Raw genomic sequence first — 23,885 nt, 5'->3', positions numbered from 1 at the left:
GCAACTATTTGCCAGACCAAAGTCTAGACTCTAAACCACACACACCCATCACACCTTAAAACTATTTAAGACGTATTTATTTTTATTTATTTTTTTTTTTGTATAATTTGTGCCATTTTTTTTGCAATTAATTCTAAACTTTCAAATTTTTATGCCAAGGACTTTTGGAATTATTTTCCTTTTTTTTTTGTGAAGGCTGCATATGGGGGACTTGTTGCTTATTTCTTGAGGGGAATGCTTCTTAAATGTCGATTCTGTTAACTGCTTTTAATTGGTAATACTGTCCCCCATAATTAGCAGCCTTTTTTATTTCAGCCGCCCTGTGGCATATTACATCGTATAATATTATCCATTAATTATATAGAACAAAAGATTCCAAGTGGGGGGAAACAAAACTTCAGCATTACATAATACACACACCTATCGGTTACATAACAGGGTTTTGTTTTGTGACATTAGGTATTATTTAAAAAAAAAAAATAAGTCATACAATTATAAATTACTTATCGTTTTGTCATGATGGGCAAAAATCAATGGAATTACACAAATTAAGTTTATCGTTCCGTTATCGTTAATCGGTCTTAATAGCGGTATAATCGGTATAAGTAACAAACCTAAATACACAGGAAAAAATTAAGACTAAAATAAAATAAACACACACATTGAGGACGTCTTGGAGTAACAAAATGATAATAAAAACTTGAAATAAACAATAAACTAGAATATTGCACATGAAAAACGGCTCAACCTGATTCTTATTGTATTGTTTTGTCGATTTATCGGTTATCGGTTATCGATAAGCTGCCAAAATGTTATCATCGGTAAGGTTAGAGTAAAAAGGAACCATATATATATATAAATTATATTTATCATTTCATTTCATTTTAGGGTTAGACAAGCGCTACTGGTAAACTAAGTAGAATATCGTAAGTTGTGTTGAATATCGGAAACGCTATCGTTTAATATCGTTCGTATTTTAGAGATGGAAGTTGGTCGATCCACCCACCTATCGATTATTATAGTTTTGTTTATTTTTTTTTAACTATTTTTAATAGTCTGTATAATATTTGTGTTTCATTTCTCCTCTGCACTCGTTTTGCATTTGGCAACGCTTGTTACTTTGTCTTTCGCACTTGGTTTATTCTGGGTTTTAGTTTAATTAGTTATCGTTTTCGTTTCATAATGATTTTTATCCTTATTATATATACGAGTTACAAAAATTCATGCCAGACAAATTTTGGGGATCGATTGGTAATATCATCACTACACGTACACGAACTCATAATACAAAAAATCAGTGAGTCGGGGGGGGGTTTAAGTCCCAACAATTACTATTTTAAAAAACGCTACACGCCCAAAGAACAATTTCCATCAATTTTTTTTTGTTTTTTTCGCTTAAAACTTACATTAAAATTGGTTTACAAGGATACTTGGTATATGTTTGTGGGTCTCACACTATAAAATTCATTGCATTGTAGTTTGGGGGGTGTGTGTGTTTGTGTGTGTAGGGGTGTCCTCTATCTTAAGGATATCATATCTTTTTTTTCACTCGTAACTCTCTCACTAAATATCATTTTTAAAATAAATAAATATGAGTGTGTTTTTTGTTGTTGTTGTTTCGCAAAAACATAACAGTAATAATAATACACATACAAAAAAAAAAAGAATTACAAAATTAATAGATCATTAGGAATTATTTAAAAATAATCGCATAAAAAATAATGATATCATAATAATAAAGTTTTAAACAAATATTATACACAAATAATATTGTAATTGGATTGCCATCAAGATCCTTAGTAAACATCCTGCGCCCGATGCTCCACCTCCTCCTCCTCCTCCTCGTATCCTTTTTCCTTCATTTGTGATCACAGGCTTGGGGGTTAACACACAAACATATATAAATATATATATCGGAGTGGATAAATCGGCTTGTGCTCCCTCCCCTACATATACATATATGTTACATATACATCTGTGTATATATATTTCGATTTAAATCCTGTACTGCCCTGCTCTCTTCAGCATTATTATCCTTGCTGGTATATATTTTTAGGGTTTTATTCTTATATCTGTTTGGTTTCTCACTCGATGCCTGACTTCTGGGAGTGGGAGTGGTGTTATGTGGATAGCTCTGTACTGCCACGCCTCATCATGTTCAGATCGCTAAAGTCGATTTCCGTCGATTCAATCGATTGGATCGACGCACTTCTCAGCTTTGTGCCCGGAAACTTTCCACGACTCTTCAGTGCCGTTAACTATATTTATTTTTTTTTAGAAAAATTACAAATATTTAACATTTTTATTTCACAAAAAAAAAATGTCAGGAATGCCACATAAGCTTTACTTTTGAGAAGAAATCATTGCCTTTCTTTGCTAGAGACTCCAGCGTTTTAAAATCTCCAAAATCTGGAGATTTAAAAACACAAAAAAAGCCTCCTAAAAGCAGACAACGAATTTTTTCATAGCATGCTTTTTACGAATATCTAGCCAAAATAACATCAATTCTTAAAATTTGTAGCATTTATCCCTGGCATAATATTTAAAAGCAATTAAATTAATTAAAGTTTATAAAATTACAAACAGATATAATCTATGAGAGTATGTTTTTTACGTGAAATGTGTTCTTAAGTGCTTGGATATATATTACAGTGCCGATGAACATGTATGTATGTCGGTTAGGTTGGATAAGAAGGCATGCCTTGCGTGCAGAATATAAATATTACAAATAAAACAGAAACACTCCCTCCTCCAATAGACTCGAACATTTCAATTTCAAATAACAAGGCCAAAACATCGTACTCGATCGTCAACTTGTCAGGAACTCGTGTCAAGACTAGACATTTCAAAAACATCAATGATCAGACGTCACTATAACTATGCAAAACAAGTACTCTCCGATGCATTCAATCGTTCTTCTAATTCTAAATACAAACAACAGGTCAATGATCCAACACAAATATATAAAATAAATAAAAGAAAAGATAGAAAAAAGATTTTGTAGAACCGCAGTTGCAGGTTCGTGTCCAGATACGGAAGCTTTCAAGAAGCTTTTTAAACACTAAGCTACAGGGTTCTTGATTAAGAACCCTATAATATCATAAAAATATAATCATTACTAAGATTTTTAATAAAATTTAAACATATTTAAAGAAAAAATAGAGCTATCCAAATGACTTATGGAATAATATCACATGCAATATCGATTTATGGGGCGAGGTATACTAATTAATAGATCGAATAAAGTCTCTATAAAGGTCTAGAAACATGCATAGCTATAGAGAGTATTATATTGGGGGGGCTTTTGAAAGAAACTTCTACAAAAATATAGCAATTTCATAGAGACCTGGTATTATTATATCCCTCTCTCTAATATCTTATGGTGAGCTTGGCCTTCTGCTTGGATTTATCGTATCGGGGGGCGGGGAGGTGTTATAGATTCTTGTGCGGATTTTTAAATATATATATCTTGGGTTTATAAATGTTCTTGTTTAGTTTCTGCTGCTTTGTTATGAATTGAGTTGCGTTTTTAAAATTAGTTTAGCTTATCCATTTCCACGGCTCAGTGTCGGGGCTGGTTATTGGCGTGGGATACTATATATATATATATATATATAGTATATATATGGCACAAAACAATAAATATATATATTTTTTTGTGAGAAAGAAATTCAATGAGAAAAACAAACAAGATTAATATCTTGAATTACATGAGACAAAGGTCAAGTAGGGGTATTGTTTAAAAAAAATAAATTAAAATGAGGGTGATTGGGTGAGTTTAGTCAGTGAAGACTGTACATTAATTAAAAGCAAAGCTAGCAGGATCTGGCCAGGATGAGTAACAGGTGAGGTGAGGTGGGGGGTGGGTGAGTGGCAAGCCAGCTGCTGCTTCCAAAATCAACTTAAAATTTTAACCAAAAAATACCAAAAGCAATATATAGAACGAGGGGGATTAGTGACAGGATATATATATAGACCGATTCTGATAGAGATTATAGATATAGATCTTACCTCCGCCTTCATGTCAGCCAGCCTGTCCTGCAGGTCGCGCACCTTGTCCGAATCATCCAAGTTGGCGCGCAGTTCTCCCTCGGCGAGCATTTCCGAGTTCTACAAAAAGGATATAGAATATATAGAATCTATATATACCATATAGATATATATACTCCAGACTAACCTTAGTCTCTAGTCGTGAAATTTCCTGTTTCAGTTCAGCCACCGTTTGGCTTTGCTCCGTGAACTTGATCTTTACGTTCATCAGCTCATCCTTCATGCGAGATTCCAGATCAGAGTATCTGCCAAGAGAGAGATATATACGAGTTAGGATCATCCTACTATATGTATGATAGGGTAACCTACCTGTGCTGCTGTTCGCGTGCCTTGTTCGACATATCCTTCTCCCGCGTCACCGCCATTTCCAGCTCCTCCTTGAGCTTCTTGTGCTCTTCATCCTGACGCCTCAACTGATTGGTGGAGACCTGGACCTGTGTCTCCAGCTCCATGACCTTCAAACGCAACTCCTTCAGCTCGGTTAGTGTTTCCATCTCCCGTATCCGGGTGGTCATCAGCTCCTCCTCCAGCTTCTGGGTGTGCTCGCTGCTCTTCGAGCTGTCGAAGAAGTTCGTCAGCAGCTTCTTGGGCGTGGAGTCCACTGCGTTGGTGGTGCGTTCGCTTTCGCTGCGCTGGTTCTCGGCCAGTTGGCGCTGCCACTGGGTGCTCAGTTCCTGGACGCGCTGCTTGAGGTCCTTGAGGGATAGGGAGGCCTCCGCTTCACGCAACTTGCTGGCAATCAGCTCGTCCTGCAGATGGGCCACCGAGTTGTCGGGCGTGGTCTCGCGCAACGTCTTCTTGTCCTCCTCCAGCTCCTCGACCTTGGCCTTGAGGTTCCTAATCTGATCTTCGCTCTCGGCGAGTCCTTGCCGCACCTTCACGAGTTCCTCCAAAAGGCAGGAGACCATTTCGTCACGCTGCTTGAGGGCCTCCTCCTTCATGCAGAGCTCATCGATGGAGGATTGCCGGGAGTTGTTCTGTGGGGGGCAGTTAGAGAGATGGGATTAGATGGTTTTTGGAATATAATTTTGTGTTTTTTATTCAATCATGCAATGAGTTAGCCAGGGATTAGGGTTTATTTATGATAGTATGTATATATATCTTGGTTAAAATAATGACATAGTTAGTAGCTAACTAGTTAGTAGGTTCTACTAGTCCAATAAACAATAAACAAAGCAAAACAATATCCTCCATGCTAACTACAAAAGATATCAGTTGCTTTGGCAACTTAAAGGATACTTACACTGTCGATGGACACATTCTGTATATATATATATTTTCAGAGATATATATTTTTTTATTTTTGATTTTTTCGTTTAAGGATTAAAGCAAACAGGGTGTGTGAGTGAGTGTGTTGTTGTTGTTTGAAGCACCACAACCACAAGAAATCAAATAAAATAGAAAAGAATACAGATGGATTAGCAACAGATTCCATTTCTTTTTTTTAGATACAAAGGACAAAGGCCTGCCAGGACACCCTCGACACTTACGTTCTCCTGGAGACGAAGACTCAGTCCACGGACCTCTTCGTTGGCATTCTCCAGTTGGTGGGAGACCTCCAGATAGGATCGTCGCAGTTGCATCAGCTCCGTTTGAATGGCATAGCTGGAGAGAGGAGGAGAGGATTAGGATTAATGCTTATTGGGATTAGGTCAGTTACTCTGAAACCCACCTAGTTTCCTCCTCTTCGGCTCTGGAGACCTGACCACGCACCAGGCGATCAGCCAGCTCGGCACTCTCCGCCTCCAGGAGCTCGTTTCGCTGCTTCAGGAGGCAGTTCTCTCGCCGTAGGCGACGCAGCTCAACCATCTCCTCCTGCTCCTTCTTCTTGAGGTCCTGGTACTCCTTCTCCATCTTCTTCATGCGCTTGGTGTTCAGCTTGAGGGAGTAGGCCAGATTAAAGAAGCCCTCGACATCGGCCTCGACCCGGCCGGGCAGCTCCTTCTGGAAGAACTTCAGCATGGCCTCCATGTCCAGGCAGAGGAGCGTCTCCTTGCCAGTGAGGAGGAGGGCGAGTGCCACCTTGAATATGAACTCCATGCCCTCGCTGAGGAAGACGTCCATGATCCGGCAGCTGAGATTCACGTTCAGGGTGGTCGTGTAGAGGGTGAGGAACCAACTGGAGGCGTACATGGTCGTCTGGAAGCCCTGCTGCTGGAAGTGAATGTGCATGTCGGGTATCTGTTCCTGCACCAGGTTCTCCAGCTGGTACATGCACAGCCCCAGCTCGGACATCGATGGCTTGAACATGTGCCGCATCCGATGCTGTTGCATGATCTGGACGAGAACGGCGAACGCCTCCTCCTCGGGCATCTGCATCAGCAGCAGGCCCACAATGAACCCGGAGCCCTGGCAGTAGCCCACCTCCCGATCGTGCAGCGAATACGCCTTGATCACGTTGAACAGCGCCTCCTGGCCCGGTCCGTCCTTCTCCTTGAAGAACTCCACCTCCGGATAGGTGCGTGCTATGTCCCGTCGGATCACCTTCTCACAGGCACTGGTGGCCTTGATGTACTCCGCATATTGCTTCTTGTCCGTGTCCGCAGCTCCACTCAGCTGCTGCCAAACGATCGCCCGGAAATGATGCGGAATACCGCGTCGCACCAGCTCCCGGACACAGGGATTCTTGCGCTTCAGAGCCCCCTCCCAGTCGTTCAGAATGGTGGCCCACGTGGTCCAGACATCCTCCTCGGCCACAGAGTTGCCACCTGGAACGGAGGGAGTTGGGTTTATTATCTTTTAGGGTATTTATAGTACTTGTATTATAGCTTACAATTATGCATCTCTGAACTAAACTAAGTGCCTGTGGCTAGTATGGCTACTATATTTAATTATTTAAAATTACTAATTATAATTTATCTATCTGCGTACGTCACTGGGCTGCGGTTAGTCACCGATTGATCAAATTAGTCACCACCAGTCAGTGTACCTCATAGGGTTATTACACTAGCTACTAAACATCATTCTAGATAGCAGTTTTATTTTTCGATAATGGGCATGAATTTTATATTTTTTTCAAAGCTTTGGGGGTGACTTTTGAAATCATTTTCTCTATTATATGATTTAGTTTTTAGTTTATTACTTTAATAAAGATTTTAAAAAATAGCTAAGAATATCTTATATCTCAGGTGTATATATTACTTATTTAATAATAATAAAATATCATCATAGACGGAAGGCTTTAAAATATCTTGTCTCTGAATGTTTTAGCTAATTAAGAGCCTTTTATGAGAAGCGAGGAGAAGAGCTCTTTATTTTATTTAACATTTTTTCATAATTTTTAATCATTTTTTTTTATTTAAGGGGGTTTGTTGATTTTTTTTTTACTCATTTTGAAATGATCTCTTAAGAAGACCCTATGTGAAGCGTATAGAAGGGCGCTATTTTTAAAAAATATGGTTTCTTTATGATTTCTTTGCTTTAAAATTAAATTAACAAATAAAAAATAACAAATTTAAAGTTGTTAAAATTAATAAGAAAACTTAAAAATATAAAAAACACAGAAAGTCTCTTAGGTAGACACTATGAAAGGCCCTAGAAAGGCCGTAGAAAGGCCCTATTATTTTAATTATAGGTTCTTTTTGTTTTCTGAGCTTTAAAATTAATTTAAAAATAAATAAAAAATATAAAAACAATTTAAAATATAGCTTAAAACTAAAAAAATTCCTTTAGATAGACTAGGTAGACTCTCTTAAGTACTCTTCATGGAGTCTAGGAGATAGAAGAAGTCTCATAGGTAGAACCATGTAGATGGACGCTATTACGTGATGTATAGGCTATTTTCTTCCTTTAAAATTAAATTTCAAAAATAAAACCAATGCTATGAAAATTAACTAGAAAGCTTGAAATTATAAAAATACATATATTCTCTTAGCAAGAACCTTTGAGAATCGTGTAGAAAGGCTCTATTTCTTAAAATATGGTTATTTTTCCATTTTTTGTTTTAAGACTAAATTAAAAATATAAAAAAAAATATATATAAGCATTGCCTTTAAACTTCATAAAATCGCTTACAAATAAAAGAAACCTTTAGCTCTTAGCCAAAGGGCCTGGGGACCGTGCCTCTTAAACCCAACTTACTTGAGGTCAGACTAATCTGACTCGTGTCCGAGTTCTTGCGACTGTGCGTGGAGTGCAGCGAGTTAAGGGACTTGGCATCGCTCTCGATCAGCTTATTGGCCGCCTCCAGCTTGGCCAGCAGATCCATCTCCGAGGTGGGCAGGTTCTCCTCGCCGCCACTACCACCTCCACTGCCTTTGACGTCCATTTTCGCTTGGCTCTCGGCTGATGCGGCAGTGGTCGTGGTGGTCAGGGTCATCTTCCTCCAATCTCTATCTCAGTCTCTAGACAGGCTGCTGTAACTCCTCCTCCGCCTCCAAATGGGTGGGTGGTCTATTATGATGTTTTTTTTTTACTTTAATTTGCCTTGTTTTAAGATTTTTGCTTTATTTGTTTAATTTATTATCTAAAACCGCCACATTATGATCCACATAGTTGGAGGTCACAGGTCAAGAATCTAAAAGTAAATAAAACGATATTGTCAGGTTAATAAAATTGATTATTATTATTTATTTAAAAAATTAAATTATTTGCAGTGTGGAGTTAAGTGGAGTGGAGTAACCGGAATCCGGTATTCTGGTGAAATGAACTCCCTGCGGGTGGGTGGCTTCTCGGCTTCTCTGGCGGCATGTGCCACCCATAGTGCAAAGTTTGTTTGCCAGCCTCTGTTTCTGTTTCTGTCTTTATATTTATTTATTATTTCTCTTTTATTTATTTTACTTGTATTTTTGTTGTATTTTTGTTTTGTTTATAATTCGTGCGCCCTACAAAAACTTGTACTCGTGTGCCCATTCCAGGAGGGGGGGTGATATTCGAACACCAAACAATGGCTAAAAGCTGTCAGGGCCTCTTGCCCCCACAGACAGAGGAGGGTATATTGAACTCCCAGTGAAGTAAAATCATTAGTCTTTCAATACCTAGTAGCTACTGTATCTCTAAAGAGTCTAAGCCTTTTTATCAAAAATAAGTCTCTGTTCTCTTTCCGCCCCAGTCTAGTTATCAGTTTCGAGAGGAAAAAGATTGTAGAATTTGTAGGAATTTTTGTAGAAAGAAAAAAAAAAACAATAATAGACCAACAGAAGTGTTTGTATTTTTTTTTTATTGGATTGATAACAATTATAGGTTTCTGTTTTCTGATAAGGGCTCTTTTTTTTTCTAAGAGGGTGCTTCAAGCTTTCTTTCTTTCTTCATCTTAATGGATATATCTCCTGTCGATCATATTGAGTTTTATATATTTTTTTTTTTTAACCCAATTACTTTGAATCTTGAAAACAGCTGTACACACACACCCGCCGCCAGACCCATTATCTAATGGATTCCTCCTCTCCAACTGGCCAGACAATGCTCCTTTGGAATACAACTACTACAAGTATGTATGTAGGTCAGTGCAAGTGCATTTCTTTCTTGAGTGCTTACTTCCTAAAAAAAATTAAAAAAAATTCCCCCACTTTAGACATAGGGGGGTGTGTTATTATGTTTTTTAATATTTTTTTTAGAGGTAGGGTATACTGACTCTTTGGTCTGAATCACTCAGTAGGTGCGAAAAAGAAACACCATTAAAAATTCCATATTGGCGTGTCTGGCAAACCTTTAAAATATCAATTTAAAGGTGCGATTTAACCAGAGAGAGAGAGAGTCTAGCTTACTGATATCAAAACAAAGAAAATATATACATTTTTGACACCTGCAAGACCATAAGAAATTGCGATTTATTTACGACAAGCCCTTGGAACTCAGGTGTTTAGCATTTCCCACGAATTGGGCATAAAGACTTGAGCTTTTTTTTTGGAAACTCCATTTAACTAAACCCACAACGAACATATAATCGTGACAATTCACTAGAATTCCGATACCAGTCATCGTTGTTTAGCGATAAGATCTGAAGAGACCAACATGACGTACTATACGCAACAGGTGCTGCACTTGCCCCATACCCCCACATATACATAGCTTTGATCCCCTCGCCTTCAATACCATTGATTAAAAATATAACCAAACAGATAAAAAAAAAAAAAAAAATAATAATAAAAATTATAGCAAACACAGTTATATGTAATAGAAATTGTGAATGAGTAGCAGGGTGCTGTGGGGTTAAGTGCCGTTTTAATGGCTATGGAGCAAACAATAGCCATGTCGGAACAGCGCTGTTGCATGTGAAAGGTACTCACAGTTACAGATATGGGTGGTACAGTGGAGACTCGTTAACTTGAACCATAAGTCAGCTTTTGTCTGATTGAAGAATGTCATACTTTCATGATCTTAGATCGAAGAGTTCTTTTATTTCTCATCGAAATCTGACTTTTTTGTAAATTTTTTTATATTTTTAAAAGGGGTGCTCTCATTTCCCAACTAAATCGTACTTTATAAAATTGTATATAATTTTTTCATATTTTTAAAAGGGGTACCAACATAAAAATTTAGCTAAAAATCTATAACATTTTTATTCTCTTAATTTTGAAGTAGTTTAAAGGATATAGAAACCTACGATTCATAAATGACATTCCTTGTTAAAATCGGTTAAGAAATAACTTAGATATATGCTTTTAAAAAGTACAAAACATAAAATTCCCGATTCATAAATGACATTCCTTGTTAAAATCGGTTAAGAAATAACTTAGATATATGCTTTTAAAAAGTACAAAACATAAAATTTAAAAAACTAATTTTTTCAAATATTTAAAAGTAAATATTTTAGTTATTTCTTAACCGATTTGGACAAGAATTACCTTTCCTAAATAAGAATTTCAAGCTTTCTTCAAAACAATCAAAGTTTGAGAGAATTGAATAAAACAAATTTTGACCTATTTTTTGTCAAAAATGATGATGGTACCCCTTGGAAATTTTTCAAAAAATTTTAAAAATTTTCCATGTCCAGATTTTGCTGAAAAATAATTGTATTTTGAGAGCTCAGTTCGAAAAGGTATAACATTTTTTAATCGGACAAGTATTGGCCAAGTTATGGCTAGTTAGGCTTAAAAAAGTATCTACCAAAATATAGTGGTAAAGTATAGTAAAAGTATCTGAAAAATATCGACCAGAAGAAAGGAAGAACTATAACAGAATAATTACACCTGTGACTAACCTAAATCTTGATTCAAAATAGACGCCAGAGTTACTTAAAACCATAATTCTTCAGAAACGAAAAACTAAAACACCTCCCTTAGTAATTGTGATTAATTTTGAATCTTTAACCGACAAGCAGCCCATATATTAGCCCATAATGAGGCCCCACTGTACCCCCCAAGAGAGGATTATTATTCATCATTGCAATGCCAAAAAGCTCGCGTTCCAAAGTCAAAGGCAAAATTGCTCAATTGTGCAACTGGAAATGTGCAACAAGGACAGAAAACAACACACAGCCCACACACACAAAACACACCATCCTACACTGGGGGAAAATTTGGGTGAGCGATACGATCTAGTTTTGAGATCGCAACTGTGGCATCAACAACACACAGCTGTTCGGACAGCAACGTTAATAAATCAAATAAATAAAAATAAATATATTAAGTAGTAGAGCAGTGGAGCAGAAAGGTGGCCAACTGGAAAAAAAAACAAAAAAAGATAAAGACATGGTAAAGGCAGCCGCAATATCTCATCGATACGATACGTGTTGATTAGATTTCGACACGACAAAAAAAAAAAAACCAGCAACAAGTGTGTGTGTTGCTTTCCCAGTCGTCCAGAGTAAAAGCAAAAAAAAAGGCCAAAAGCAAAAAGCAAAAACAGCAAAAGCAAAGCATAAAGCAACAATGCAATCGTAAAACCAAATCTCCATTGAAAATAAGGTTAGTTCACCCTCGCGCTTCGAAGTTTCAGTACGAATTGTCGTGTCAAGCGCACAGGAAGCTCCCTCCCATCCATATCGATCTCGTCGTCGTAACCCGGATCGGATTCGGATCGGATCGTAGTACTCGGATCGTATATATATATATACATATATATCCAAGCAAACTATCTCAAATGACGAACGATCGCATGTGGACAAACAATTAAATGTAATGCCCAGATCCAAGCAATAATAATAGAAATAATCTACAAAATAATATCCAAAAATAATAATAAAAAATAATGACAAACGAAATTTAACAAAAATCGTCGTTAGTTTAACAGAAACAAAGGCTGTGCTGTTGCTTAAAATAAATTAAAATTAAATAGAAATTAATAACTTGAAATTAAAATATAAATGCAAATTAAAGAGAAAATTATAACTTGGAAAGGTGAAAAAGAAGTGAAAGGTTCGAGACTTTAACAAGAATTTAACAAGATTTTTTTTCATATATTTTTTAAGCTAAAAACTCATACAAAACTTGTATTTATTTTCAAACAAAGAAACAACAAGAACTATTGTAATTTTCATCTACATTTTAAATAAAAATAACTTTAAATATATCTATTTTTTAAAAGTAAAAAATAAAATTAACCTTAAGTGAAAAAAATAATAAATATAAAAAAAAGTCTCAAGCCCACAACAAATATTAAAAAAAAATCATTTTCAAGCTTTGTTTCATTTTTTTTTTCAATTCTTATTTTTTTTCTAATAGTTTTTCTAATTTTTTTTCTAATTGAAAAAATTTTTAACTTTAAAGTTTTAATTTAAAGTTATTAAAGTTTGAAACTTTAATAAGAACATAATTTTTAATTATCACTTACTGTCATTTTTACTAAATTAAAATTAAATCTAATTTTAATTAAATTACTTTGACGTATAATAATACCTAATTTTTTCAATTTTTTTTTTAAATCATATTTTTTGTATATTTATAACATTTAAATCTTAAAACTTTAATAAAGCTTTAGTCAGTTTTAATTTGTTTAATCATTTTTTTTAAGCTTAAAACTTAAAAAAAGCTTTTATTAATTTTCAAACAAAGAAACAAAAAAAAACCATACCCACTCTCTATAAAAAATAATTACACACTTTTTTTTTATTCCACCATAAAGGAAGTGAATCGTTAAACTGGTTTTTTTATAATTGAAATTTAAATAAAAAGAACTTCAAATATATATTTTTTTTGTAAGTAAATTTCAAGTAAAAAAAAAACCTTACAACCCACAACCGAAAAAGTAAACAAGTTTTGATGAAATTTGATAATTACATATAATTACCAACATCTAGGCATTAAAAAATGAGTATTAGAAATTAAAAAAAAAAAAGTAAAAACCCCAAAAAACTAGTTTTTTTTAGCGAAAAAGAGTGAAAAAGAGAAGCCAAAAACATGGTCTAATTTGCGAAAAAATTTGTGCTTTTTTTTTTTCTTGCATGTGAAGGTCATAGAGAAGAGAAGAAGAGAAGAGACAAGAAACATAAACAAAACAAAGAGTGGAAAGAAAACAGAGAAACAACACGGAATGACGGCCAACGAAGCAATATCGGAGGAGACGATGCTGAGGAAGCAGAGCATAACGCCACCGGAGCCCACAACGCCATCGTCCACCGTCTCCACCGGTTCGGAGTCGGAGCTGAGCGAGATATTCTTTGTGGAGAACAGCCGGCGGAAGCAGAGCATCAAGATCCAGGTGAAGCTCTGCCCGGAGGGGGTGTACCTGCGCCGGGAGACCGACGAGGATGATCACATCAACGAGCAGCTGATCCGGATAGACGACATCATCGGGTCGAGGTATGGGCCGCGTCTGAAGAAGAGGGCCCGGGGTGGACTCAACTCGTGCAAGAACCCCAACGGACCCGGGCAGGAGGCGGCGCCGGAGCCGGATAGCGACAACAGTGCCTATCTGTACATCTATGCGTATCTGAAGAAGGAGAAGCCACTGCGCCGGGTCCAGACGTTGCGGATACTGCGCTTCCGGTCCAGCAACGATTACGGCGTGAATCTGAAGACGGCGGAGACCTGGCACCACACCATCCGGCAGCACAAGCGCACCAGTGGCTCCAGCTCACCGGCGGACACCGGGAAACAGCTGCTGATCCTCCTGAATCCCAAGTCTGGATCGGGCAAGGGACGGGAGCTGTTCCAGAAGCAGGTGGCCCCACTCCTGACCGAGGCCGAGGCGCAGTACGATCTGCAGATCACCACACATCCCCAGTACGCCAAGGAGTTTGTCCGGACGCGCAAGGATCTGCTGGAACGGTACTCCGGGATTGTGGTGGCCTCCGGGGATGGGCTCTTCTACGAGGTGCTGAACGGCCTGATGGAGCGCATGGACTGGCGGCGGGTGTGTCGGGAGCTTCCCCTCGGCATCATACCCTGCGGCTCGGGGAATGGCCTGGCCAGGAGCGTGGCCCACCATTGCAACGAACCGTACGAACCGAAGCCCATCCTGAACGCCACCTTGACGTGCATCGCCGGCAAGAGCACACCCATGGACGTAGTGAGGATCGAGCTGGCGCCGCGGGACAAGCACTATGTGCTGTACTCCTTCCTGTCGGTGGGCTGGGGCCTGATAGCCGACATCGATATCGAGAGCGAGCGCCTCCGGTCGATTGGTGCCCAGCGCTTCACCCTGTGGGCCATCAAGCGGCTCATCACCCTGAGGACCTACAAGGGAAAGGTCTACTACCTACGGGCCACCACTCAGCCGCCAAAGAAATCCGAGCCCGTGGTGGAGGTGGCCAAGGAGGCCAAAGAGGCCGATGAGGCCGTGCAACTGCCCGCCACTCGATCATCGCTGCCAGTGACCGCCACCGAGTTCCGGGACCTGCCAGAGGAGGACGAGGACCTGGACGCCGATCACTTCTCCGATGCCATATCCCTGGACAGATCGGTCTACCGGCAGCACGCCGACAGCTGGCACTCGGCCATGTCCCGGCGCACCGCCTACTACTCGCTGGGCGGACCCAGTCTGCGCTCCAACCGCAGTCGGATGAGCATCACCCAGCGCATCGAGGCGGCCAATGCGGAGTTTGCGGAACTGGTCCCCACTGGCACCATACCCGGCCTCCAGGTGCCCCTCTCCCCCGCCGACGGTTGGGTCTGCGAGGAGGGTGACTTCGTCATGGTGCACGCCGCCTACACCACCCACCTCTCGTCGGATGTGTTCTTCGCCCCGGAATCCCGACTGGACGACGGTCTCATCTACCTGGTGATCATCCGGAGTGGGGTGAGTCGCCACCAGCTGGCCAACTTTATGCTGAGCTTGAATACCGGCACCCATCTGCCCGTCGGCGAGGATCCCTTCATCAAGGTGGTGGCCTGTCGGGCCTTCCGGATCGAACCCACTGGTTCCGATGGCATACTAGTGGTGGACGGTGAAAAGGTGGACTATGGACCGATCCAGGCGGAGGTTATGCCAGGTCTGATCAATGTGATGACCACCAGTGGTGGTTAGTAGTACTGGGAACTGGAACACCCCTCCTTTTAGAGATGATACCTTTCCCAATTTTGTACTATATATTGTACTATATACTGTACTATATATATATATATATATATATAGTGATTAGGTAATAACCAACAAAATCTTGCCCGTCTCAACCTCGGAAACAACATTCCATCACATCTATATACTTTTTTTTTTTATATAAACATACCTATATACCTATACCTATATATATATAGTGTTTTTTTTTTTGTAATCCAATCGGTTGATAGTGTTACCGATATTGTTAATTATTTTAAGACCCATTACACTTAGAGAAATAAAGTGAAATTCCAAAAAATATACTAAAATACCTGGTACTAGATGTCCTATGGAGATTATCGGGTTGGGGAGTAACAGGTGCTTATGTAGGTCTTAAAAAAAAACGAAATAAATACAAGACGCTATCGGGGCCTATCAGGTAGGTATACCTCCGATTTCGAGTTAATATACCTCTGGTCGATGTTCAAGTGGGGGGACTGTTCAACCAGATTAGCCTTGGAAGGTGGGCTATAGCTATAGGAGGTGATTCTTATATAAATCCATATTTGATTTATAATTTATACTACTAGTTATGCCTTCCAATGCTTGTGCTGTTCGATCCAATGATAACACACCCTTCCAGTCTTCCAATCATCCAGTCATCCAGTCTTATCGGCAGTGGAAGGTGTCTGTGATTAACAAAAGCATACTTTTTGGAGGAAATATCTAATAGACCTGATGGCTTGCTCTATTTTTTCTAATTAAGGTGAGCTAACTTTTGGGGGTTCACTGTACTAGCATTCGCTATCAATTCTCAACAGAATGATAATCAAGACTATATACTATCTATATATATATATATAGATATGAAATAATTGCAGTTACAGGCCTGTGAACAGATGTTAAGAGGCCTCTGTCAGTATTAATGAATGGCCATTTAAAAATAAAGATCTTAATGAGAGAGCGGGATGAGTAAGAAAATATATATATATATCTCTCTCTCTATATATATATAGAGATATATTTCTTACATGCACTATGAACGGCTCCCCTCCTTAATTATTAACGCCTACTGTGAGCTCCAAGACCTCTTGAGTTTCTACAGCCTTAAGCTCAAGTGCTGGCCCATAATATATATATATATATATATATATACATACATGTACTGCTGACTGCTCATAAGCCAGATATTTCTGCACTATTTCCAGTCTAATTCATTCACAAAAAGTGCCTGGTTCTTCGAGTTGCTGGAATGGTAAAGGCATTAAATACACACACACCTACATAGACCTGGATATATATATCTATATATATATATATAGACTACCGTTAGATGGCTACCCACAGTCTCCATTTAATTTCAGGGTATTTCGAATTTCAGGTTAACTGCCTTCGGTTCGGAAATCCATTTCGAAAGTGACTCACAACTCATGGCATTTCGAATGGGGGTCTGAATATTTTTTTTTTTTTTTCAAAACCAAAAACTGGATTGTCCGACGACGGGCTTTGTGGAGGCTCTTTGGAGACTAATTGGAAGTGTAATAAAGTGTGTTTTATAGAATAATACCATCCGGGCGAATTTAATTTGTAACTATAATAATTATACTATATAGTATAGTCTTCTATCTCAGCCTCTCTCTCTCTTCTGCAATATAACTATAATATACTATATTATTATATGCAATTCCATAATAATACTATATCAGACGATCCTATCCTATATTGTAATAATTTTATTCTTTCATATCCCATTCTTTAAAAATACTATACTATTCTATACTACCCTATTCAATTCTATAATATTATTACTATAATATGCTATCCTATCCTATCCTTTCCTATCCTATGCTATCCTATCCATACTATACTATCCTATCCAGTTCTATAATAATACTACACTATATTAGACTATACTATCCTACCCTATATTTTAACAATACAATCCCATCCTAGAAGAGTTTATTATAGATAGGATGAGAATATGTATACCCTTTTAGAGGGTATTCTAATTTTTATATAGCTGAACGATCGGATATACCATGCCATATCTTTTATGATAATCCAGATACAATCCGATACTCGTCGGATCTTATATTCTTTTAAGAATCGATAAACTATATCCGATATTTGCGATGTATGTACATAAAATAAAATAATAATAATGCTCTATAATCTATAATCTAACTCTATAATAGAGTTTATAAAAACTAAAAGACTAAAAATTACACTTTATTTTTAATATTAATACTTATCTATTATTTTTCCTTTTCTATAATAATATTTGCCTATTTTTTGTTAAATATTACTACCCTATCCTAAAGTACCTATCCTCATCAACAACTACCCTATATTATCCTATTTAATTACTACCCTATTCTTTAATAATTTTCAATATTTATCTAAGCGACAGACCAACTAATAATTTATTCTATTTTAACCAAAAAAGGAGAACTTACTTTGGGCAAAGCCGGAAGTTTATATACCCTATCAGTTAACACATAATATTTTTCTTCGGATTTTTCGGGCCTGCTTAAGTGCAACCTTTGAGAATCGAGGAGGAGGGCTCTATTTTTCAATTAATAATTTTCGAAAATTTTATTCAATAGTTAACATATTAAAGTAGCTTTTGGAATTTTATCATATACTATGCTACTATTACTATGATATTTCAGGGCGTTCTTAAAAGTAGTTTGAATATGAGTCTTTGAATTTGTATATTTTTTTTTAATTCTGTATTTGTTTTCCTTAAGAAATTATAGAAGAATAAAGTTAAGAAAATACATACAATGTAAAGAAGGAATATTAGGCATGCTAGACCATCTATTGTTATTTTATTTAGACCCCCCCCCCGCTAACCAAGAAAGCTATATTTGAACCAAAACCACAAAGAAATCCACATGTGTTCCAGTCTGGATGATTTTTTTTAGCCCCACCGGTTCGTGTCCACTTTAAATGGACGCCACTGTGGCATGACGATTAGTCAGAAACCTGATGGTGAATGCCTTGGCTTTGGATTTAGTTGCTCCTCCACCTCACCACCTCCCTTCTCATCCATCAAAAGCTCCTCATTTGCAGCTCATTTGTTGTTTTTTTCGAAAAAAAAAATGAATAATACATATGGGTGGTGACCGGGAGAGGGGCATTTAGTGGAAGTTCATTTGGTGTTTTGCTAATTTTATGAATGCGTCGAGTGCCGGGCCGTTGGAATGCATCTGCAGTCACGCCCCCCATATATTAGTCAGACCACAAGACCCCCTAGGCCCTAGGGGATGTTCAGGCTATTATCAGGCTAACTATACTATCAGGATATCTGCTCAGGACTTTCCAACAATACTGCCTTGATTAAATCAAAACTGCTTAACCCACCCCCCCTTTCTAGTAACTAAAATATTTATAAATTAATCCGCTGGGAGAGTGGGTGGCTGCTCAGACTCGAGACATTCTGCTTTTGTCCCCAATGTAATTTAAGCCCAATCATCAAATATTCATGAGTGCCACGCCCAAATTGGCCCAAAAGCCCAACAACCCACCAACCCACACAAAAGGAAACAAAAACAGATACAGTTACTACAGAGAGACCGAAACCAAGCCCCGCGGCACTGCTGGCCAACAACTCTCATTAACCCAATTTGAACTGTTTGCTCGGCTATCTCGCTTCCACCAACACACTTGAATCGACAGCGACCTGGCCGAAAAACTGTGACGTCAGCTGACGTTGTTTCAAGTGCGATACAATTATTTTTGGGGCAAAAAAAAAAAAGAAATTTAAAAAAAACGATACTCTATTATTGTTTATTATTCATAGATTAACCTTAACGTTTTCCAACACTGTTTATTTCAAATAATAATCATGAACATTCATGTTTAAGTAATATTTAAACTGTACTTATAATTATAACAAAAATTACATCTATTTTAAATAATTTCAACTAAAATTAATACCCTTTTATACCTTATTATTGAAATATTAACCTTAACGTTTTCCAACACTGGTTTTAATCTTGTTTAATCATGTTTAAGTTTGTTCTGGTTCTCAATTTTTATCCTAAAACATTTTCTTACATCTTTTGAACAAAATATTAAAGTTTAAAACTAAAAAATATACTTGTTATTCTCTTTCATAGTTTATTGTTTAAATATTAACCTCAAAGCTTTCAAAAAACATGTAAATTCGTGTCTAATCATGTTCAATGTTGCTTGGTTGTCGAGCTTTTTCAAAAACTAATTTTCTTAAATACTTTTCTATTAAAATATTGTATTTAAAACAGGATTTAACTAAAAATAAACAAGAAAATAAAAAAAAATTAACTCATATTACTCTATAATAGTTTATTATTCTAGCCTTAATAATTCTAATACCTGCCTTAACATTTTCAAATACTAATTATTTTAAAAATAAAACATGTAAAGTCATGTCTAAGCATGTTCAATATTGTTCAGATTCTCCCATTTTTTTGCAAAACATAATTTTAAAGACTCTTTTATTAAAATATTGAATTAAAAACTTAGTTTTTAAACTAAAGAATACAAAAATATATAGTAAACTACCTTTATAACAATCGGTAACAGTTTTTTAACCAAATACTAAACATTTAAAATATAAATTTATGAATATTATGAATATTCATGCTTAATTTTCCTTTGATTCTCAATCTTTATTCTTAAATAATGTTTTTAATCGAAATATATCCTCATTTATACAATTTTCGCAATATCCCGAACCACTGTAGGGAAGTACTAATTTCCGATAGCAATTACCTGTCCATTTATACCCAACTAACTAACTGTCTGTCTGTCTATCTGTCTGTACGATTGTGTCTGTTTGTGCCTCACAATTAGTGTAAATGCGAATGTTAAGTAGACTGCCCACCCTAGAGACATTCGAGACTCAATTTCTTAATTTCTAATGCCAGAGAATCCCAAAAAAAGAAAACAAAAAACACTCTAAAAGGCACAATCTACTCCGGGGAGCTAAAGAGCATGCCGCCGATAAGAAATTGGACGATTTTCTTCAATCAGTAGCATTATTATTACGCATTCCCTCCCAGAGACCCCGACGGTCTGAAAATTGGGATTTGAGAACAATGGAACTTTATCGCACTTTACTGCACTTACAGTTGAGGTCATTATAGCTCCCCAGAGAGTGGGAGAGTTACATATTCCCAAAATTATAATAATTATAGCTACTATATGGCTACTTTTTTCTTTTTATTTTTAATTACTTAATATTGTTTATTCTAATTTTTATTAGAAAATAATTAAACCTCATTAAAAGGTCACTTCAAGCCTTAGTTTCGAACTATTTCACTTTTTCTTATTAAATTTTTATTTTATTTATAATTATTAACTTAAAGTAACACTATAAATACCATAACCAATGTATGATTTTCCGGTGTAGGGTAGTCTCAGTTTTCTGAAGTCTCTAAATATAAACAAAAATTCGATTTCCATTCAAAAAAAGGGCTTCCATTGGCTTTCAGTTACAAACAGACATCCGACACTAAGAAATTGGAACAGACTGCCAAGACTCCCATAAAATATGTCTGGTGTCTGCAATTGCAAAAAAATTGGCTAAAAAAAAAAAAAGAAAAATTGGCAACAATACCAAAAAGGCTGAAACAGCAAAAAAAATGGATGGCTTGAAATACAGTGGCCATTCATTGAAATCGAAAGCAGGTATTGGTATTATCTTAAATTTGGGTCAAAATATCCCCAACTTTTGGTCATTAAAAATAGGCCAGTTGGCAGATTACTTTTGTTAATGGCTTATTGATAAACCGTCATACATTTTAGCCAATTTCCACTGTTAACTGTAAATCATTGTAGCCAAAATACCAACACGTAGCCGCCGAAAGATTGGCACACATTTTCAACTAGCAGAGCTACAGCAGCCCAGGTGGCAACAATGGCTTGGATACACTTGAAGAAAAAATACAGTGACTAGGCTGTATTGATTTAATATTAATGATTATTTAATAGGAATGGTTTTTTAAGCTTGTTAAGGAGCTTTTTTTTTTAATAATAATTTTTAAGTTTAAAAAACCTCTTTTTTTTTTTTTTTTTAAGCTTGGATGCTGGCTCTCTATTGTGTTGTTGTTGTTGTGTTGGCCATATTTTTACATAACGGCAACTTTTTGTGTCGTCACATGAGAAAGGGATGCCAATAGAGGGCAGCTGCGCAATCGCAAGACAAACGAAGTTAAAAAAAAAAAAACAAAAACAAAAAACCCAAAAATGAGGTTCAAAAACAGTTTAAATTACTTTTTCTACAATATCTTATTGGTGGCTATGATTTTGGTCTTTTTTTTTCTTGTTCAAAAACTAGTTTTTCTTTTTAGTTTCCTCTTCCGTGGGAGATTACTGTAATTTGGCATTAAACGGTTTTCGACACAAATAGGGAAATACAAACTCGAGTGCAAAAAAAATTATTATTTTTTTTTTTCTATTTTGACATATATATTTCTTCTTCTTCTTTTTTGCGGCGAAGGTTAAAAGCTCAAGCCCAAAAAACAAAAAAATGGGGAAAACAAAACAAAACTATGTTAAATATCATAAAACAATGCAAATAAAGAGTCGAAAACACTTGAGTAGATAATTGAAAAACCCGTCGAAAGCAACAAGAAAACAACAACAACAAAAAAGTTTAAAAAAAAAAATAAAAGAATTCCAATTTTTAAAAGTTTTTGTTTCGTTTTTTTTTTTTTTTTTGGCAAGAATGAAGGCTATCCTGGTCCTAACCTTCCACAGATAATAACAACAGATGACAACACTACCCAGTACAGTACCCAGTACACCCCCACACTATCTAAAAATTTATGATCATAATTAACATGACGATGACTTTCTGCTCCATGTGTTCCACAAGCTTTAATGCTCGTGATTTAAATAAATAGCACAACTGAAATTTGAATAAGCACGCAACATCATGTCTCCCCCGCAACATAGTACACACCAGTACAGTGGAGATTGCAATATACCGGAAGCCGGAAAATAAAAATCAAGATTTAACATAAAAGATCTGAAAGTGTGAGGAAATATTTTCAAGATAATTATCATTCAAGATTATTATCTCTATCTCAGGTATAAGATAGCGATGATTCACTGTACATTTTGGTGCGACGTGGGTTGCAAGGTGGCAACGCTGACTGCAAGGTGTCGCCGTGGTGGCAGCGCGCATGCGCAGAAAACTCCAGAGCGAGATGGGCGAGTGCACGAAAAGTGGGTGGGATGGAAAGAAAGGAAGGAAGGGAGAGGAAAGGAAAGGAGACAAGGTTACAACAGCAGCTGATGTGTGGATGGGAGGAAGTTAAAATGGAAATGGTAATAGGAATACGAATGGGGAGTGGAAATGGCTAAAAGGAAGGGCAGGACAACCCCATTATTATTATTGTTGTTTTTTTTTTTTGTTATTTTTGCAACGAAGCTGCGAGTGAAGAATAGGCAATAAAAGATGATGAATGATGATGGTGGCACTATTAATTACATTAATGCGCGAAAATAAATACATAAAGCTTTATATACCACTAGTATTTTTTTCTCACTGTGTTTTTGGAGAAATGGTTACCGTTATGGCTGTGCTTCGCTAATTTGTAAAAATAAAACAACAACAACAAAAACAACGAAAAAATAGCCACAGTACAGACAGCGAAAGAAAGTTGGTTAACTTTTCTCTCTTTCGCTGCTGCTTCTGCTGCTTCGGCTGCTCTTCCTCTTGCTCTCTCAACACTTTTTTCGTTGATAATGCTAAAGATGCACACTCCAAAAACACACACGTACACACGTAGCCAGTTTTGTTTGGCTTAGAAAAAAAAAAAGACCATAAAATAAAATTCATATATGTAGCAAATGGGGGGGAAAAAAAAAGAAAAATGCAGTGGGATGCAGAACTTACATACCTCTTCCTCTTCTTCTACTGTGCTGCTGCCACTGTGAATGAACCGTTGCTTTGGTGGCGTGGGGGGCGGGGCTTTCTTTTGTTGTTATCGCTGTCGCTGTCGCAGCGGCAGCAACAAATTGCCGTTGCCCTTTTTTTTCTCAAGTTGTTGTACTTTTTTTTTTTATTTTTGGGGAGTTGGGTGGCTGGCTGGTGTATTCAATCAGAACGCATTCTGCGGATCAGATCAGCTTGGCCAATATTCCTATCGCCAACGATCCATTAATGTACATGTATATGTACGGTTAATTTAACTCAAAAATTTAGACGCCACCGAACTTTTATTTATTTTTTTGTTTCTGTAAACGTCACACATATACACTCGTTCACATACGCGACACCTTTCTCTAACCCTCGCCCCAGTGCTTTTTATTTATTATCTTATTGGGGGAGTATTTGGGTATTTAATAATTTTCTTATTGGCCGAATTGCACTCGAAAAAAAATACAGTCTTCAGCGTTCAGCGGCGGAGATGTGATTCCACAGTAGAGATGGAAACATCGGTGTTTTCTGATAATTAGTGTTACCAGAATATACAAATAAT

At 37.0% G+C, this 23,885-nt stretch overlaps 2 protein-coding genes and 1 long non-coding RNA gene across 9 annotated transcripts; 2 read left to right on the top strand and 1 right to left on the bottom strand.

The window, feature by feature from the left end:
• Nucleotides 1–469: 469 nt before the first annotated feature.
• On the bottom strand, nt 470–23,837 carry Evi5 (ecotropic viral integration site 5). 5 transcript variants are annotated; one of them, XR_001773005.3, is made up of 10 exons: nt 23,304–23,837; nt 8,131–8,566; nt 5,723–6,758; nt 5,541–5,655; nt 5,294–5,311; nt 4,360–5,027; nt 4,178–4,295; nt 4,012–4,110; nt 3,347–3,594; nt 2,122–2,258 (listed from the first exon to the last, which is right to left on the bottom strand). XR_001773005.3 is itself a non-coding variant. In XM_070276358.1 (9 exons), the coding sequence occupies exons 2-9, from the start codon at nt 8,366–8,368 to the stop codon at nt 2,121–2,123; spliced, it is 2,430 nt and encodes an 809-aa protein (XP_070132459.1). In that variant the 5' UTR covers nt 8,369–8,566; nt 23,300–23,837; the 3' UTR covers nt 470–2,120. The 5 variants fall into 5 exon arrangements, 3 of the variants coding, with proteins under 3 accessions (XP_070132459.1, XP_017088369.1, XP_017088370.1); XM_070276358.1 differs by lacking the exon at nt 3,347–3,594 and having other exon boundaries at nt 470–2,258; nt 23,300–23,837; XM_017232880.3 differs by lacking the exon at nt 3,347–3,594 and having other exon boundaries at nt 470–2,258.
• On the top strand, nt 11,817–15,729 carry Sk1 (Sphingosine kinase 1). Of its 2 annotated transcripts, none has more exons than XM_017232893.3 (2): nt 11,817–12,107; nt 13,381–15,729. In XM_017232893.3, the coding sequence occupies exon 2, from the start codon at nt 13,462–13,464 to the stop codon at nt 15,394–15,396; it is 1,935 nt and encodes a 644-aa protein (XP_017088382.2). In that variant the 5' UTR covers nt 11,817–12,107; nt 13,381–13,461; the 3' UTR covers nt 15,397–15,729. The 2 variants fall into 2 exon arrangements, with proteins under 2 accessions (XP_017088382.2, XP_070132460.1); XM_070276359.1 differs by having other exon boundaries at nt 11,817–12,347.
• LOC138927818 (uncharacterized) lies at nt 20,854–21,656 on the top strand. 2 transcript variants are annotated; one of them, XR_011444297.1, is made up of 2 exons: nt 20,854–21,084; nt 21,235–21,656. It is a non-coding gene; the product is annotated as an uncharacterized lncRNA (long non-coding RNA). The 2 variants fall into 2 exon arrangements; XR_011444296.1 differs by having other exon boundaries at nt 21,202–21,656.
• Nucleotides 23,838–23,885: the final 48 nt, after the last annotated feature.

This window comes from Drosophila bipectinata, chromosome XR (assembly GCF_030179905.1).
Source record: "Drosophila bipectinata strain 14024-0381.07 chromosome XR, DbipHiC1v2, whole genome shotgun sequence".
Taxonomy (NCBI): domain Eukaryota; kingdom Metazoa; phylum Arthropoda; class Insecta; order Diptera; family Drosophilidae; genus Drosophila; species Drosophila bipectinata.
This window is presented reverse-complemented; position numbering and strand designations above follow the sequence as displayed.